Genomic DNA, 18,802 nt, shown 5'->3' on the forward strand with positions numbered 1-18,802 from the left:
CACGGAGCTAAACCCTCTGAAATGATCAATGAGGAATGTTGAAGAAGCCAGGCAGAGAAGAGGCAGGTGGAATGCATAATGACCCTGACGGGTATTTTAATAGAGGAACACTGTACTGGACTGGAGCATCCATCTTATGTGGAATTTCACCGCAGTAGTTCTTCTCGTGTTTATGTAACTGTCGTGATGAGGATGGTATGACAGACAGGTCACCAGTGGGTTGCCGGATATCATTTATAGGGTTGAGTTTTTCCTGTCTATGTGACCAGGAAAAACTCTAGGCCCTAGTTAAAAGTTATACAAGGCCTTACGTTTTTCCTCATCACTTCACATATTCACACATTCTGTGCCTCACATGCATTTAATTAAGTTAGGGCGCTTGTTAGTGGAAGTCACCTTGGTTAAGGACATCAGCAAGGCAAGTAAAGGGTAATAGTGATAATCTGTTTTATTTATAAGCTCATTAATGTGGTCGGGCTATTCTTAGTAATCCCAATCTCACACAGTAGATAGAGATAGCAAAGAGGGGGAAGTGTGTGTGTACGTGCATGCGTGCGTGTGGACAGATTTCAGATTTGTACAGTATCCTCTTATTTCAAATGTCTTTCATTTGTTATTGGATCCCTTCCAATATTTAACTCTGATAATGATTGTGTATGCTGCACTGGAGATGATTTCTCTATCAGTTATGACATTTAAAAGTTGATTAACATTTCCACTTCCAATGGGGGATTGAAACTCTACAGCTAATTGTACTCTGAGAGAATGTAGAAGTTGAGATGATGGCCATCAGGAAACAGACTTCAAAGTTTACCAGATGCTTCTTATTTTCAGTCATTACATCTTTCTGTTAATAACGTTAAGGTGCACACTGTTTGTGTACTATGACGTTATGATCTATTGTGAGTCAGCACACGTCAAAGACAAAACCCAAACCATTGTCAGCAAACTGCTGTTTAAATGATGGAACACTATTGTATTGTTTACTAATAGCTTTCTCTCCCTCTCTTTCTGCCATTTTGTTTTTCAGCTCCTGTCAACCCTCACCTGAGTAAGTGACAGCTTTATTTATTCATTAAGTCTGACCAATCACTTAGCATGTTTCTGAACTTTATGAGGAACATCCCTCAGACCTGAACTAGGCAGAGCTGATAAGCCCTGGGAGGAACATGGAGACTTGTTGGTTGTGGAGAGTCCTGTGGAGTAGTTCTACTGTAATTTTCTATATACAGTGAGCTCCAAAAGTATTGGGACAGTGACCATTTTTTGTTTGTTTTGGCTTTGTACTCCAGCACTTTCGATTCGAAATGATACAATGACTAGGAAGTTAAAGTGCAGACTGCCAGCTTTTGAGGGTATTTTCATTCATATCAGGTGAACCGAAATTACAGAGCTTTTTGTACGTAGTCCCACATTTTAGGGGACAAAAAGTATTGGGACAAATTCACTTATACTGTACGTGTATTAAAGTAGTAAAAAGTGAAGTAATTGGTCCCATATTCATAGTACGCAATGACTACATCAAGTTTGTGACTCTACACCTTTGTTGGATGCATTTGTTTTGGTTGTGTTTCAGATTATTTTGTGCCCTGTTGTAGTGGTAAGAGGTTAACATGTCTTGGGGGTATGATTTGTACCGTCTACACTTTAACCTCATAGTCATTTCAAATCCAAAGTGCTGGAGTATGGAGCTAAAACAACAAAAATGGATCACTGCGCCAATACTTTTGGAGCTCACTGTAACTACACTGGGAAGAGCTGCTTAATATTCTGTAGGAACAATGTGTGGAGGAGAGATAGTAATTTTCATTGTGTGTAGATGTGGGCATGGGGTGAAGGGTGGGTGGGTGTGTGCGTGCATGCATGTGTATAGTGCTTGTTAGTAATGCATTTCATGTGTTCTCTCCAATGTTTCGCACATTATGTGATAATCAGGTGCCATGTACATTCCCGCTACAGTATCTTATTACAGGAAACTCCACATTTACTACTTCCTACTTCACAAGCACTCATTTGCCGAAGTGTATTGTGTTAATGTGTTGGGTTAGCAGCCATTACCGCATACAAATCCCAAATATAATCATTACCAGCATCATTATCAAGCCCCCTATAGATCGCAGCCAATCTTATCTAAACTACACATCTGATCTGCACACCTCCTCCTCGCTGATCCTCCCCTCCAAACCCCCTCCTCGTCCTCCTCCCCATTTTCCATCTCCTCGTCCTCATCACCTCATTCCCCCCCAGTCCTCCCCTCCTAATCCCCCTTCTATCTCCAGTAAGGCCCAGGTCCATTTAGCTTAGCTTACAGTGGATTGACATTACCAGCGAGACTCTAGGGGCCAGACCCCCATTTAGATCTGCATGCCTGAAGGCTGGAGGGGAGAGGAGTCAAGAGCTGAGGCCCATCTCTCTCTTTCTGGCTGTCTTAGCTGGGCCACACACACACTCTCTCTGTGTGTGTGTGTGTGTGTGTGTGTGTGTGTGTGTGTGTGTGTGTGTGTGTGTGTGTGTGTGTGTGTGTGTGTGTGTGTGTGTGTGTGTGTGTGTGTGTGTGTGTGTGTGTCTTGCTCTCCCTTTTTCTCTCACTCCTCTCTCTCTCAATCACTCCCTCTCTCCTCCTCATCTTCTCTCCACTACGTGTGTAAAGCCTCGAGCTCCTGCCTCCACCGAGGTCGCCACTCCAAACTGCTCCCAGCTACCTTTTAATAAATCAATGAATATTTATCGCACGCTCCTGTATCTAGAATCTAAATGCTGTTTTTTTACCCACCCTTTGAGGACAGTTCTATTTCTAAATGTCTTCTGATTATATGGTATTGATCTCATATTATATTGTTCCATATAAAATAAAATTGTATTTGTCACATGCGCTGAATACTTACAAGCCCTTAATCAACAATGCAGTTTAAAAAAAAATTGTTAAGAAAATATTTACTAAATACATTAAAGAAAAAAAAGTAACACAATGAAATAACAATAACGAGGCTATATACAGGGGGTACCGGTACAGAGTCAATGTGCCGGAGTACAGGTTTGTCGAGGTAATATGTACATGTAGGTAGGGGTAAAGTGACAATGCATTGATAATTAACAGCAATGCAAATAGTCCAGGTAGCCATTTGATTAATTGTTCAGCAGTCTTATTACTTGGGGGTAGAAGCTGTTAAGGAGCCTTTTGGTCCTAGACTTGGTGCTCCGGTACCGCTTGCCGTGCAGTAGCATAGAGAACAGTCTATGACTTTGGTCTGAGGACCCATGCCAAATCTTTTCAGTCTCCTGAGGGGGAAAAGGTGTTGTCGTGCCCCCTTCACGACTGTCTTGGTGTGTTTGGACCATGATAGTTTGCTGGTGATGTAGACACCAAGGAACTTGAAGCTCTCGACCCGCTTCACTACAGCTCCATCAATGTGAATGGGGGCGTGTTTGGCCCTCCTTTTCCTGTAGTCAGCAATTAGCTCCTTTGTCTTGCTCATGTTGGAGAGGTCTCTGACCTCCTCGCTATAGGCTGTCTCATCGTTGTCGGTGATCAGGCCTACCACCGTTGTGTCGTCAGCAAACTAAATGATGGTGTTAGAGTTGTGCTTGGCCACGCAGTCGTGAGTGAACAGCGAGTACAGGAGGGGACTAAGCACGCACCCCCGAGGGGCCACCGTGTTGAGGATCAGCGTGGCAAATGTGTTGTTGCCTACCCTTGCCACCTGAGGGTGGCCCGTCAGGAAGTCCAGGATCTATTTGCAGAGGGAGATGTTTAGTCCCTGGGTTCTAAGTTTAGTCATGAGCTTTGTGGGCACTATGGTGTTGAATGCTGAAATGTCGTCAATGAAAAGCATTCTCACATAGGTGTTAATTTTGTCCATGTGGGAAAGGGTAGTGTGGAGTGCAATTGAGATTGCATCATCTGTGGATCTGTTGGGGTGGTATGTGAATTAGAGTGGGTCTGGGGTTTCCGGGTTGATGGTGTTGATGTGAGCCATGACCAGCCTTTCAAAGCACTTAATGGCTACCAAGGTGAGTGCTATGGGGCGGTAATCATTTAGGCAGGTTACCTTGCCGTTGTTGGGCACAGGGACTATGGTGGTCTGCTTGAAACATGTTGGTATTACAGACTCGGTTAGGTAGAGGTTGAAAATGTCAGTGAAGACACTTGCAAGTTGGTCTGCGCATGCTCTGAGTACACATCCTGGTAATCCGTCTGGCCCCGTGGCCTTGTGAAAGTTGACGTGTTTAAAGGTCTTGCTCACATCGGCTACGGAGAGCGTGATCACAAAGTTGTCTGGAACAGCTGGTGATCTCATGCATTCATTAGTGTTGCTTGCCTAGAAGCAAGCATAAAAGGTATTTAGCACATTTGGTAGTCTCGCGTCACTGGGAAGCTCGTTGCTGGGTTTCCCTTTGTAGTCCGTAATAGTTTGCAAGCCCTGCCACATCCGACAAGAGTCAGAGCCGGTGTAGTAAGATTCAATCTTAGTCAATATTGTTGATTTGCCTGTTTGATGGTTCGTTTGAGGGTATAGAGTGATTTCTTAAGTGTCCGGATTAGTGTCCCGCTCCTTGAATGTGGCAGCTCTAGCATTTAGTTTGGTGCGGATGTTACCTTTAATTCTGGTTGGGATATGTACATGCGGTCACTGTGGGGACGACGTCATCGATACACTTATTGATGAAACCAGTGACTGAGGTGTTATACTCCTCAATGCTATTGGATGAATCCCGGAACATATTCCAGTCTGTGCTAGCAAAACAGTCCTGTAGCTTAGTATCCACGTTATGTGACCACTTTCTTATTGAGCGAGTCACTGGTACTTCCTGCTGTAGTTTTTTCTCATAAGCAGGAATCAGGAGGATAGAATCATGGTCAGATTTGCCAAATGGAGGGCGAGGAAGAGCTTTGTACGCATCTGTGTGTGGTATAAAGGTGGTCTAGAGTTTTTTTCCTCTGGTTGCACGTGACATGCTGGTAGAAATTAGGTAAAAGGGATTTAAGTTTGCCTGCATTATAGTCCCCGGCCACTAGGAGCGCCGCTTCTGGATGAGGATTTTCTTCTTTGTTTATGGCTTTATATAGCTCGTTGAGTGCTGTCTTAGTGCCAGCATCGGTTTCTGATGGTAAATCGACAGCTATGAAAAATATAGATGACAACTTTCTTGGTAGATAGTGTGGTCTACAGCTTATCATGAGGTACTCTACCTCAGGCGAGCAAAATCTTGAGACTTCCTTAATATTAGACATTGCGCACCAGCTGTTATTGACAAATAGACACACACCATCACACCTCGTCTTACCGATGCATGGAAAACCCAGTAAACTGTATATTATCTATGTCGTCGTTCAGCCACAACATAAAATATTACCGTTTTTAATGTCCCGTTGGTAGGATAGTCTCAAACAGAGCTCATCCAGTTTATTCTCCATTGATTGCACTTTGGCCAACAGGACGGATGGTAGAGGCAGGTTACCCACTTACCAATAAATTCTCACAAAGGACCCGGATCTGCCACCCCTGTATTTTTATATGTTTAACCGTAATTTAACTAGGCAAGTCAGTTAAGAACAAATTCTTATTTACAATGACGGCCTACCCCGGACGATGCTGGGCCAATTGTGCGCCTCCCTATGGGATTCCCAATCACGGCCAGATGTGATACAGCCTAGATTGGAACCAGGGACTGTAGTGACCCCTCTTGCACTGAGATGCAGTGCCTTAGACTGTTGTGCCACTCGGGAGCTCGTTGGTCTGTTGTATCTCTGTCTTCTCTTCATGCGAATGATGGGGATTTGGGCCTGGTCTGGGAACAACAATATATCCTTCTCGTCAGAATCATTAAAGAAAAAATCTTCGTCCAGTTCGAGGTGAGTAATCGCTGTTCTGACATCCAGAAGCTATTTTCGGTCATAAGAGACGGTAGTAGAAACATTATGTACAAAATAAGTTACAAACAATGTGAAAAAACACACAAAATAGCACAATTGGTTAGGACCCTGTAAAATGGCAGTATCTCCTCCGGCGCCATTATAATGAGTTATATATGAATGTCCGAGAGGTGATAGTGTTAGGCTTAGAAAATAGATTTAATGGGGTCTCTCAAGTGTGTGCGTGTATTTGTATGCCTGTCAGCCTTTCTGCTCCCGTGTGTGTGTTCTCAAACTTGAGATGACGGCCAATACTCTTTGAGAATACCATTGGGGTTACCTCACAGTAACCTCTGAACTCTAGCCTTAGGCCTTCCCATTGCCACTCTTGATTCACAATCTATGTGTTTTTCAACAGTAGTACAACAGCATTTCAACTTACAGTATATAATACACTGCCACCATTCATGGTTCAATAGTGTTGTTCATGGTCAGAGATTACATTCCTCAAGCCATAGCTCTTAGCCTCGCAAAGCTACCTGATCCCGCGAGCTTACATTAAACGTTGCACAGATATCAGTGCAATGTTTAATGAAAGATCGCAGGATCAGGTGGCTTTGCGAGGCTAAGAGCTCTCTCTTTGTTAGAAACACATGCATCGACCCGTGTTGATTTTCACATGATTAACTTCAGCAGAATGTCCTCTTATAGAATGCATTGTATAGCAGTCAAGCATGGTCCACTCGATTGATTAATGGTCAGCTATCTGAATCTATTCATTGGGAGAACTCAGCTTTATTGCTCTCATTGGTGGACATGCATAATAGTACCCATTGACCCATGTGTTTATTCACATGATCAACACAAGAATACAACAGCAGGTCCCATTATAGAAAGTACCAGCGCCATTCATTCATGGCTCAGTAGCCAATGTCATCATGGTTATTTTATTGTGTTTCTATTTCCTTTTTTATTTAGCAAATATTTTCCTTACTTTTTATCTCTGCATTGTTAGGAATGGGCTCGTAAGTAAGCATTTCACAGTAAAGTCTACATCTGTTGTATTCGGCACATGTGACTAATACAATTTAATTTGATCTACTATAGCCATAGGGATACCATGAGGAGGTTCTATCTAGTTTAACATTTTTATGTCTACATTTTGACTGTGTTATGACTATAACAGTGTTTCTCTGTCCGTGTTTCATGAGAGTTACTGCAGCGTTCATCTATGACTTTAAAACCATAGACATATGTTGAGGTTCTAGTATTTCTATTTCTATGATGACTACAACAGTGTTTTCTTTTTGTCCCGTGCTTCAGGAGAGTTCCACTGCAGCTTCGAAGAGGAGCCCATCTGCATGTTCACGCAGGACAAGAACGACGACTTTGATTGGACGAGACACAGTGCAGCCACCCGTGACACCAAGTACACGCCCAACACCGGGCCTAGCGACGACCGCAGCGGATCCAAACAGGGTGAGCCAACCATTGTTGTGATGTCATTGGGATCTTAGGTGCACTGTGTTTTGGGAATCTTCAATGCCACGAAGAAGGTCATAAGGTAATTGTTTTGCCCCACATTTAGCTACATTAGCCAGCGTAACTAGCTAGAGTTATTTACATTTATTTGCAATTGGTTAGCTACCACTCCAGGTGGCTCCAGCGTATTGTAACGGTTGTCTTTCTATGTGATCTTTTAGAAATCTTATTTTAGTCTTGACCCTGATAGTCCACTCAGCACAGATGCTGTACTCACAACACACTACACATGGGTCAATATCAACACAATGGAACATGCAATAAACAACCTTCAGCGCTTTCATTTTCATGGTACTCATCACTCTCTCTTTCTCTCCGTCTCTCTATCATCACCTTCTCTCTCTGGTTTAAGTAAAAATGTAACATACAGCAGTTTACAATGCAAACACAGGCAAACTGTTTTAATATAGCACACATAGATTTTCTTGGAAGAGCAGAAAAAAGACTAACTACAAGCCAACAAAAGTATATATTTTTCTATAGTCGTGGAGAGAATAGTTTCTGTGAGTGGCTGGTTCACAAAAACTGAGAGAACAAAAAGAGATTAGAAGAAAGAACAAAAAAATAAATAAAAGGCCTCCCACTGGTGATAGTGAAGGACAGATTGAGTCTAATACTGTAACTTAGAATTAGGAAGTAATTTACTGCTGGCACAGCCAATCAAGGATGACCTGAAGGAGAACCACACACACACACACCGGTCACCATGGTGACTCAATCTATCTGACACTAGACACACGTCACACTACTCAGTCACACACACACTCTGTGAGAAATTGTGCTAGTTGGCCTGTGTGTGTCAGTCCTGAGGGAGAGTGAGCAGTAATCTAGTCTTTATTGGAATGCAGCTGAGGCAGTAGGCAGCTCTAGGAGCAACAGCAGCTGAAGTTGTAAATAATGTATTGGCTTTAATCACTCTAATGGGATAAAACTGTCCAGCATTTCATTACCAGCCCAACATTCCTAAGGGGCTGCAATTATCTGATGTCAAATTCAACAGAAGAAGAAATTCTATTTGATTTTGACTGGAGGGTAGGAAAGTTTGTTCTCCGTCCAAGCTACATTCCCCTGCCCCAAAGTGGGACTGTAGATAGGGTCTGGAATGAGACTTGCACCGTGCGAGCTTAGTTTCACTGCTGATTCTCCTATGAAAGTTTCAGATTACCTTGAGACATGACCATCTCGTCTGTCCTCTCTGCCCTCTGGTTTGTGTCTGGTTAATCTTACTAGAGAGAAAATAGGTCTTTAATGAAAATGTACTTTCAGTACTAGCTGCATGGATGGAGCCGCCGTATCCGTCGCATTGTTTTTTCATTAAGGATTATAGGATATTGAGGGCTTGTTACATTATAACAATCATATTTAATATATTTTTAAGAGGGCTTATAGCAAGAAAAAACTATGGGAACATAGTAGGTGATTTGTCAATTCAATAATATGCATTCCAATAAACCCAGCACAAACATTTTCTCAACGCAAATAATATGCTTCAGAAATAATAAGAATAACCCGACCACTAATAATATATTTTCAATGCCTAATTTTTATAAACACAAATATTCCATAAACCTCATCAATGACCCAGTAACCTTAAATTACCTTTTTGTTTTGGTTAAGGCTACTCAACTTTAGACGCACTCCAAAACTAGAATGAAAAGTCTCTTCTTTCTTTTCCCTTTTCAATTCCTTTTAGTTGACTCAGTTCAGTTTATAGTCTTTGCGCATTCAAATAGTATTTCCCCCCATAAAAGAAAAGGTAAGTCGGCCATGGAGGATCTCCAAAAAACGATAAGGAAAAACTGATCTCACGGTGTCTTGAAGGCACGTCTGCGCTCATGAAACTTTCTCCGCTATCCGTTTAGAAAATCCACAAGAAGGAAATAATCTTGACAGGTCAGGAACATGATCACAGTGCACAAAAGCAAATCTAAAGCAAGAAAGGCTACAGTATTTTTCCATATCTTTGAAATTGGCACCCCGGAGTTTCACCCGGGCCATGTCCGAAATCTGGCTTGCCTGCTACTTTCTTGAACTGCATACTGTGTACTAATCGTACTACGTACTATTTAGCACATACTGTTTATTAAAAAGTATGAAGTATGCAGTATGCCACGACGTACAAGACAACTGGGAACTCAGAAACAAAACAAGCCCGTAAAACGTATATAGGTAAAGAACTTTTTTGAAAGAGCACAGTTTGAAATAAAGAAAGGGAAAGTCAGCTGTACAACTGAATACCTTCAACTGAAATGTTTTCTTTCGCATTTAACCCAAACCCTCTGAATCAGAGAGGTGCGGGGGGCTGCATTAATCGACATCCAAACACAATCCTCTGCATCAGTTTACTAAGAACAGGCAGCAAACTGATTGGGTGGTTGTTAGAGCCAGCAAGGGGTGCTTGACAATTTTTAGACAGTTTTGCTTCCTTCCACGCCTGTGTACACACACTCCTTTAGGCTTTGGTTAAAGATATAGCAAAAAGGGCTGGCAATACTACTACCATTCTCAATAGTTTACCATCAAGGTTGTCTATACCTAGTGGCTTATCAGAACAATAGTTTTTCCACCTCTTCCTCACGAAATTGACCAAATTCAAAACATAAATCCTTCTCTTTCATTATTAGATATTTTATACAAAAATATGATGGTTCACTGTTCAATGTTATCATTCATGTCTGAGTTTTTCCATTTCACTAGTGAAATAGTTATTGAAATGATTGGCAATATCAAACGGTTTTGTTATAAAGGTGCAATGTTCCAATGCTCTCTGGCAGCTTTCATAGCTGGGATAAATTCTTCCCACCTCTGGTGCACAGCTTCAGAGAAGTCCTCGTTGAGGAAGATGTAGCTTCCTCTCAAGTTCTTGGCTCTCTCCAGAACAGCCATCTTGTCCTTAACCCTTAGTAACTTGACCACTATCGGCCTGGGTCTGTCACCTAGTCTGGTTACATGTTTTCCAGACCTGTTGCTTGCACTCTACCTCAATCTTCGTATGATTTATCTCCAGCTTTTCAGTGATAATTTTTCTTACTTTCACCTCAGACTCGGCCCAGTTCTCATGTGAAGACTGCTATGCTATCCACAGCAATGTTATTCCTCCTGGATTGTCCCTAGATCGTTTGTTTTCTCAGTCATTGATAGTAATGATTTAATGAGAGTGCTGATGTCGTCTTGAGAGGACTTACATTTAGTGGTCCTCTTGCTGCAAGTTTATTTCAGGACATACACCTCTCCCTGGGTAAACTGTACACTGTTCTTAAGGTCCTGGACCTCTCTGCTCAGATCGTCCATTCTTTTGTTAGTGGAGTTCATCAGAATTTGGACAAAGCTCTTGAAGCCATTTTCCTGTTGTTGTAACAACTGCTTGTAGAACCCTTTTTGTTCATTTAAAAGATCCTTCCCCTATGATAGAGAAACACCGTCCTCTCCATGACTCCCACCTTTGGCTTTGGATGCCATGGCAGCAATGTAGGCTAACGCTGGTACTCCACACCCTTCCAGACATGGCAGGTTCCAGGACAGATTTAAACAGCGGGGCTTTTAGACAGCCACAAGCCCAGTATAATCTGCGGACCCAGCCACAAAGGGATCTTTCCTCATTATTGCTGGTCTGCAGAGTGCCGACCTCTACTGGTTGACCTAGCCAACTATAGCTAGGCTACTCCTGACGATGTATTGCTTTTTTGCTTTTGAATCACTTTGTTATTAAAAGCACTATAGTAATTAAATCCATTATAGTTATTTTACCAAATATGGTTTATTTAGTTTTGTATAACAAAAATCTCTGACGAAAGCCAAGAGGCCGACACATAAGCTTCAATAAAAATAAAAAAAGATACTAGCAAGAGTGGTGTGCAGGTTTCTTTTTTCTAATTGTGATCATGCACCTGCAAAAAGATGGCTCAGGTGTGAGAGTGCATTTTTTTATGTTGAAATTTTGAAAGTAAAACACACCAATAGTAGATGTACCGATATCCATTTTTTATTAGTATTACAAACAAGAAACACTTTTCAATGAGAACAGAAATCCACTTTGGGTTTAAAAAAAGGACTTAACCCAAAACAGTACAAAATGAATAAATAATAGCTACACTGAACAAAAATATAAACGTAACACGTTTCAATACTTTAAAAAAATCTTATCTGTTAGTGAGCATTTCTCATTTGCCAAGATAATCCATCCCCTGACAGGTATGCCATATCCAGTAGCTGTTTAAACAGCATGATCATGACACAGGTGCATCCAGTGCTGGGGACAATAAAAGTCTGCTCTAAAATATGCAGTTTTGTCACGCAACACAATGACACAGATGTCTGAAGTTTTGAGGGAGTATGCAATTGAAGGAATGTCCACCCGAGCTGTTGCCAGAGAATTTAATGTTCTTTCTCTACAATAAGGGGCCTCCAACATCATTTAAGAGAATTTGTTAGTACGTTCAACCAGCCTCACAACAGCAGACCACATGTATGGCGTTGTGTGGGCGAAATGTTTGCTGATGTCTACATTATGAACAGAGTGCCCCATGGTTGTGGTGGGGTTACGGTATGGGCAGGCATAAGCTACGAACACAACTGCATTTTATCGATGGCAGTTTGAATGCACAAAGATACCATGACGACATCCTGAGGCCCATTGTCGTGCCATTCATCCACAACTATCACCGGATGTTTTAGAATGACAATTTAGCATGGCCCCATGTCGCAAGGATCTGTACACAATTCCTGGAAGCTGAAAATGTCCCAGTTCTTCCATGGCATGCATACTCACCAGTCACCAATTGAGAATGTTTGGATGCTCTGGATTGATGTGTGCAACAGCGTGTTCTAGTTCCCGCCAATATCCAGCAACTTTGCACAGCCATTGAAGGGGAGTGGGACAACATTCCACAGGTCACAATCAACAGCCTGATCAACTCTATGCGAAGGAGATGTGTTGCGCTGCATGAGGCAGTCACACCAGATACTGACTGGTTTTCTCTAAAACGGCCACAAGGCGTGCCTCCCTGGCAGTCACCTTCTCACACTCCTTCTCCAGCATCCACATCTGGACCCTTCTGGAAGGGAGAAGAGCCCACAGCTGCACTTAGGGAGGATGAGTAGATGATGACCGGTGGGGTGATGCAGTGACAGCCCCCACAGAGCCTCTTCCATCACCGTATACCACCTCCAGGATGCGGCTGTGGCCTCCGCTCACTCTATGCTGACTCCGGTGGGGGGAACTTTCAACTCCTGAACATTTTGGAAAAGGATAGCTTTCAGCATCAAACACACTACATGTATGTCCTGTAAAATACCAATTGTAGTACATTTCTCTGGAATAGTTGCACCTTTCTAACATATATATTTTTACATTTTTGTCATTTTAACTGATGCTCTAATCCAGAGAGATTTACAGTAGGGAGTGCATACATTTTTCATACTGTTGTGTGTATATCTTCACACTTACATGAACGTGCCAATGAGGCATAAGAAATTGATGGGAAAGTGTTGTTGCTCTCAGGGAAAAGGGGAACTTTATTAGCCAAGTACAGTACAGCAATAAATGTCAAGATAGCATACAGTAGCGTACCGTGTACTTTTGCTTATGGTTCTCCCACTTCTTTTTCAAACATGCAGGTGACAGCTGCCCCTCCAGCTCTACTTTCTGTAGATAGCTAGACTGCCACATACTTTTTCAAAATGGAAGTGCCAAGGTGAATCAGTAATGAGTGCAGCTTACCATTACTTTCACCATAACAGGTTATGGGCAATGAAACTAGCTAGATCCATGCAGGCTGTAACCATTCAAGTATAAACTTTTTTTATATTTTTTGAATTAACTCCTCCACCACCCCACTTCTTAGTTTAAGACAAATGTCTTAGTTTTTTTTACAGCTATTTTGCTACATATACATACATTTTACATACATGGTACGTTTATATAAAGCACATAACAATAATATATTACCAAATATAAGCTCTTTAATCCCAACCCTCAGCCACTCTCAGCCCATCCCACCTATCACCATAGACTACCCTTGTTTGGTTTCCATGTGCCATATATTTTTCAATTGTGCTGTGATGTTTTACAAGATGTTTTAACCTTTCTAATCGTATATTATCCACAGATTGTGAGCTAAAGATAAACCTTTCTTATGAGTATTATTATATTATTTATTGACTGACTATGGCTTTCCAAATCACCCAACAGTGCTATTTGTAAGGTTAATTTTAAGTGCATTGTTGTGATTTTTTTTAACCATTCCAGAACCTGTGTCCAGAAACAAGCTACATAGGGGCAATACCAAAATAAATTATCTATTGATTCTGTTTCTTCACAGCAAAATCTACAGAGCCAATATTGTTGTATGCCCCATATATATATAGCATTATGTTGATGGCAAGAATTGTATATAATAATGTAAATGGAAAAACTCTAAGTGTTGAATCAAGTGTAGTTTTTTTGGACAAGTTCAAAACCATATGCCATGGAATCTCCTCCCATTTATTTTGCAACCTGTATGGTGCAGCTGTCAACATTTTTGTCCTCAGATGAAACTGGTATATTTTTCTATTTATGCCAATTGCTTTCAGCCAATTTGTATCTTTAATATATGGCAGGCAAACAAGTTCCCTACCTTCTCCCTTTTCCACTTACCTCCTCCATTTTTGTGGTAGTGCTGTAATCAGTTGGTTGTACATTTGGATTGAGCAGATATAAAAAATATATGGGAATAACTGCATATGTGACATAACTCCTCTGTATCTATTCATAATATCATTAATAAATATAATACCACTTTTTTCCATAAAGAATGTTTTTTTATTAATCAGTATATTTGAGTTTAACCATAACATTTGTTGTAAAATTTGTTCAATCTTTTCCGGAGGTCCATTTTGGGTTTAAGTATAACTTATGTATGAGTGAAGCTTTTAGTGAGAGGTATAAAGCTTTAATATTTCATAATTTCAGCCCCCCCAAACTCATATTCATTATATAAATAGGCAAGGTTAATTTGGTCTGGCTTAGCATTCCAAATAAAATGAAATATATTTTGCTCATATGATTTAAAAAATAAGATATCTGGAGTAGGCAGTGCCATTAGTAAGTAAGTAAACTGTGATCGGACGAAAGAGTTAATCCATGTGATTTTTCCATAAATAGACAAGTATTTACCTCTCCATGTTTGCAGAATCTTATCTATTTTTGCTAACTTTCTATTGAAATTAAATGTGGTAAGTTCATTTATGTTTTTTGAGATGTAAATACCAAGTATGTCTACTTCACCATCCGCCCATTTTATTGGTAAACTACAAGGTAGTGTAAACCCTTTATTTTTTAACGATCCAATAAGTAATATGGTACACTTTTCATAATTAGGTTTTAATCCAGAAAGGCTAGAAAAGTGATCAAGATCTTCAATGAGACTGCAGGGATCCAGACTTAAGAAAAAACTAGTCATCAGTATACATAGACACTTTTTTTAATCCCCTGCATTTCTAACCCCTTGATGTTCTCATTGGATCTAATTTTAATAGCTAGCATTTCAATGGCCATAATAAATAGATATGGAGACAACGGACAGCCTTGTTTTACTCCTCTTAAAAGCTCAATACTTTCTGAGAAGTAACCATTATTTACTATTTTACATCTGGGGTCGCTGTAAATAACTTTAACCCATTGTATAAGAGATTCACCAAAATTAAAGTAATCCAGGCATTTATATATAAATTCTAGTTGTACTTTATCAAACGCCTTCCAAAATCTGCTATGAAGTCCAAGCCTGGTATCTTCAATGTTTCATAATGTTCAATTGTTTCAAGTAATTGTCATATATTATCTTCAATATATCATTGAAGTGTATGAGGCCTCCAGTTTTTTACATGGACTGGATCTGTAGTTTTAGTAGTAGTAATGAAATCAGAACTTCTTGTTGAATACCTGAAAGTCTACCACTTGTATAAGAGTAATTAAAACATGCTGATAATGGATCTTTGAGTACATCAAAAAAGGTCTGATATACCTCTACTGGTATACTGTCAAGCCCTGGTGTTTTTCTAGACTGAAAAGATTTTATTGCCTCAAAAAGTTTCTCTTCTGTAAGTTGGCCTTCACACAGGTCTTTCTGTAAATGTGTTAATTTTACATTATTATTATTATTCATAATATTATTAGGAAAGACATCCTTACAGTTAACATCATTCAGTGGAAATGGAGGAGAAAATAAAACAAATGCTTAAAATATTTAGCTTCCTCTTTCAAAATATAATTTGGTGAGTCATGGATAACTCCATTTGTAACGAGTTTCTGTAAATTATTTTTGGTCAAATTTTTCACAATTTTCCATCCAATTCACTTTATTTTTGTAATGCATTACACTTGATTGTTCTTGAATAAGTACCTCCAATTCTTTTTGTTTTTCCTCTAACCCATTTTGTGCCTATATAGTACAGTTCTATTACCATCTACCTGCGCTGTTACCTCTCTTATTTTCTTTGTTAGTCTAATCTCTTTTGACCTAAACTGCTTTTGTTTTAATGATGAGTATTGTATTGAATGGCAGCTAAAAGTGCAGTACATTTGAAAGTGTCCCATACAATAAGGGGATCTGCTGTACCTATGTTGTACAAAAATAAGTAAATAATTAATTATTTTGTCTTAGTTAAGAACAAAATGGTCATCCAATAGGCTTTGATTAAATTTCCAATATCCCCATCCATGTGGGAACTCTGTAAGAGTTATATGGAGGCCAATTAGATGGTGGTCCGATCGCATTCGGTCTCCTATTAATACTTTTTATTTTTTTTATTTAAGATGCCAGCAAGAATGAGACCAGGAAGTAATCAAGACAGCTAGCTTGATTAAGCCTCCTCCATATATCTACTAGTTCTAATGTATCCGTGATCTTTCTGATCTCCTTAAGTGCTTGCGGGTGATAGTTTGTAGAGTGATTTCCTTTATGATCCATTGAGGTACTTAAAACTGTATTATAATCTCCCACCATAATAATAGATTATTCCGTTGCTTGTGAGCTCAATAGATTATTATATATAGTTTGGATCATCATTATTTGGCCCATAGATTAATTAGCCAGATCTGTTTTTGGTCGAATAGGTATATTTAAAATAATCCATCTTCCTAGAAACCTATATTGCATAGCATGAACATTACAATCGGCTCAACACAGATAAACCAACATGACAAATCAGGAGAACTAGAACAAAAGTGTGTTGGGACCAGCACCGCTGTAGAAAATAGCAATGTAGGCTAGTGGCGGTATGGCCACATGACTTATTCAAAACCTTTTTTTTGCGGCATTTCTCCTCCCGTTTTCGCCACTGAATTAAATGCCTGGTATTGACATCAGACCATGCAACAGTTTGAACACAAGCCCTGGTATTTAAAACAGGTTGCTAGCTAGTTAACTAGGCTAATGTCAAATATGAAGTTACTGTTTGAACAGTTATAACTTCTAGTCCTACTAAAGCATGTAACGTTAGCTAGCTAAAGGCATTACAGGCTGCAGATCTGTTTTCAAAGATGTAACGTCATGACAAAATAGTCATGGTCATTTTAAGGAGAACAAAAACGACTTACATTTGAACACCACCGCAGAATCTTCGCTATTCGCCATCTTCCAAGTTATGTTGTTGTTTACTTGAAGAGATCTAACTATGAAAACTCGCAGCCCAACTCTTCCAATGCTTTGTGGCTATGAAATTCCCGAAAAGTGTGCAGCGAATTCTATTAGATAAAAAGCCAAAATGATTATAACATCCTGGCATTTAAAGCATACTATATTTTATGTAATTCACATATACAGTGTAGTTGGTGGGCGGAAGCATCGTCTCTGCTTTAGTTTTCGAGATGATCAGTCTCTGCTAAGGGAGGAGCTGGTTTTTACATATTGTGTATATTTATTTATTCTGAACACAATTCTGTTTGTTGGGAATGTAATTTCTTGCATTTTTTTTTCATGTTCGCTACAGTAGCTGGACAGGCAAACGCTGCCAAGTACTAAACAGCAAACCAATCAAAACGTGTGTACTATCCAGTTACCATCTCTGCTGATCACGTCTGCCAACTCTTAAGTATCTAAGGTACTAAACACAACTGGTGACAAGCTTGAGAGAGATCTCCCTCCGACAAACTGCTATGGATAAAGTTTTTTTTCTCCTTTTGTAATCGATTTCGTTATAGAAATATGATCCCGTTGATGCAAGCTGTAAAATAACTCCTATCTTTACTTAGAATGCAGCAATCTTATCAATGTAGCTAGCTAGCTTCAACAAATAGACCTGTTGCTATAGGACACGTATTGTAAAGCTAATGCAGTCATCAAGGCAGGACTCACTAATTTCATTCATACTGACAAATAAGAAATGCCACATTACCCCTGTCAATAGGCCTAATTGGAGTTAGCTACATATTGTACACCATATAATGTGATATAACCAAAGATTGTTGGCATCCATTACTGGACGTTACAGGTTTGACTATACAAAACGCCACCATAGATTATTTAACAAACCTGGTATTGGCAATACTCTCTCTCTTCGTTCTCGATTCTGGAAAAAAGTGATCTTATACAGGATTTACTATATTTTATTATCTTTCTGAGCTTTCTCTGGTGTTTGTAGAACCACCTGCAACTGGACATGAACATGTATAAGATATACTGTTTTCCAGAATCGAGACCGAAGACAGTATCGCCAATACCAGGTTAGTTGAAGAATCTATGGCTGCATTTTGTATAGTCAAACCTGTAACATCCAGTAATGGATACCAAAAATCTTTGGTTATATCACATTATCTGGTGTACAATCTGTAGCTAAGTTGGAGTAGGATGCAGAGCAGCCTGCCTCTGTCCGTATCCTAGTGGCTGTACATTCTTAGTCTGTCGAGATGTTCAATTCTAGCTCATAAACTACAATCCACTCTCACTTTTGTCTCCCATAATCTATTCAGCTCTCCTCTCCAGTGTCCTGCTCCGAGAGATCAACCAAGTGATATTCACCAAGCATGTGCTCAACTAATTCCCTCACCTGTGAGGAGAACCATCGTACTGCAATTTCAACTAGCCCTAACATCACTATTAGACATTGAGACCACATATGCATATGCCTGTGGTCTTTTCTTTGTGGGTTTGTCTTATACAGTCTACACAGTCTAGTGCATTTTAGAGTTGAAGAGCACTAACTACAGATACACATGCTTGGAAGAGCATCTCAAAGACTAAATTCAATATAGAATCAGTCTGAGGAGGTGAGAAACAGATTGTTTTACTATTGTAACATGCGGTGATGAGAATTCTATTGTCCCCATCAGGAGCCCAGGCTTTTGTCATAGATGGTAGAGTTCTCATCTCTGGACTATGCATTCTGCTAAAGTACTTCTTTCTCTCTACATCCACTGGCTACATTGGT

General features: G+C 40.0%; 1 protein-coding gene and 1 long non-coding RNA gene across 2 annotated transcripts in view; one reads left to right on the plus strand and one right to left on the minus strand.

Moving 5' to 3' along the window:
- The window catches only part of LOC106571582 (MAM domain-containing glycosylphosphatidylinositol anchor protein 2), a 416,194-nt gene that overhangs the window by 369,968 nt on the left and 27,424 nt on the right, over positions 1-18,802 (plus strand). The window contains exons 13-14 of the mRNA XM_014144816.3: positions 1,031-1,051; positions 7,178-7,333. Coding sequence (XP_014000291.1) covers positions 1,031-1,051; positions 7,178-7,333 — 177 coding nt within the window. The remainder of the gene's footprint in view (positions 1-1,030; positions 1,052-7,177; positions 7,334-18,802) is intronic.
- LOC145860885 (uncharacterized) lies at positions 11,363-17,789 on the minus strand. The gene is made up of 2 exons (XR_014380640.1): positions 16,974-17,789; positions 11,363-12,625 (listed from the first exon to the last, which is right to left on the minus strand). It is a non-coding gene; the product is annotated as an uncharacterized LOC145860885 (long non-coding RNA).

This window comes from Salmo salar, chromosome 15, assembly GCF_965601325.2.
Source record: "Salmo salar chromosome 15, fSalSal1, whole genome shotgun sequence".
Lineage (NCBI taxonomy): Eukaryota > Metazoa > Chordata > Actinopteri > Salmoniformes > Salmonidae > Salmo > Salmo salar.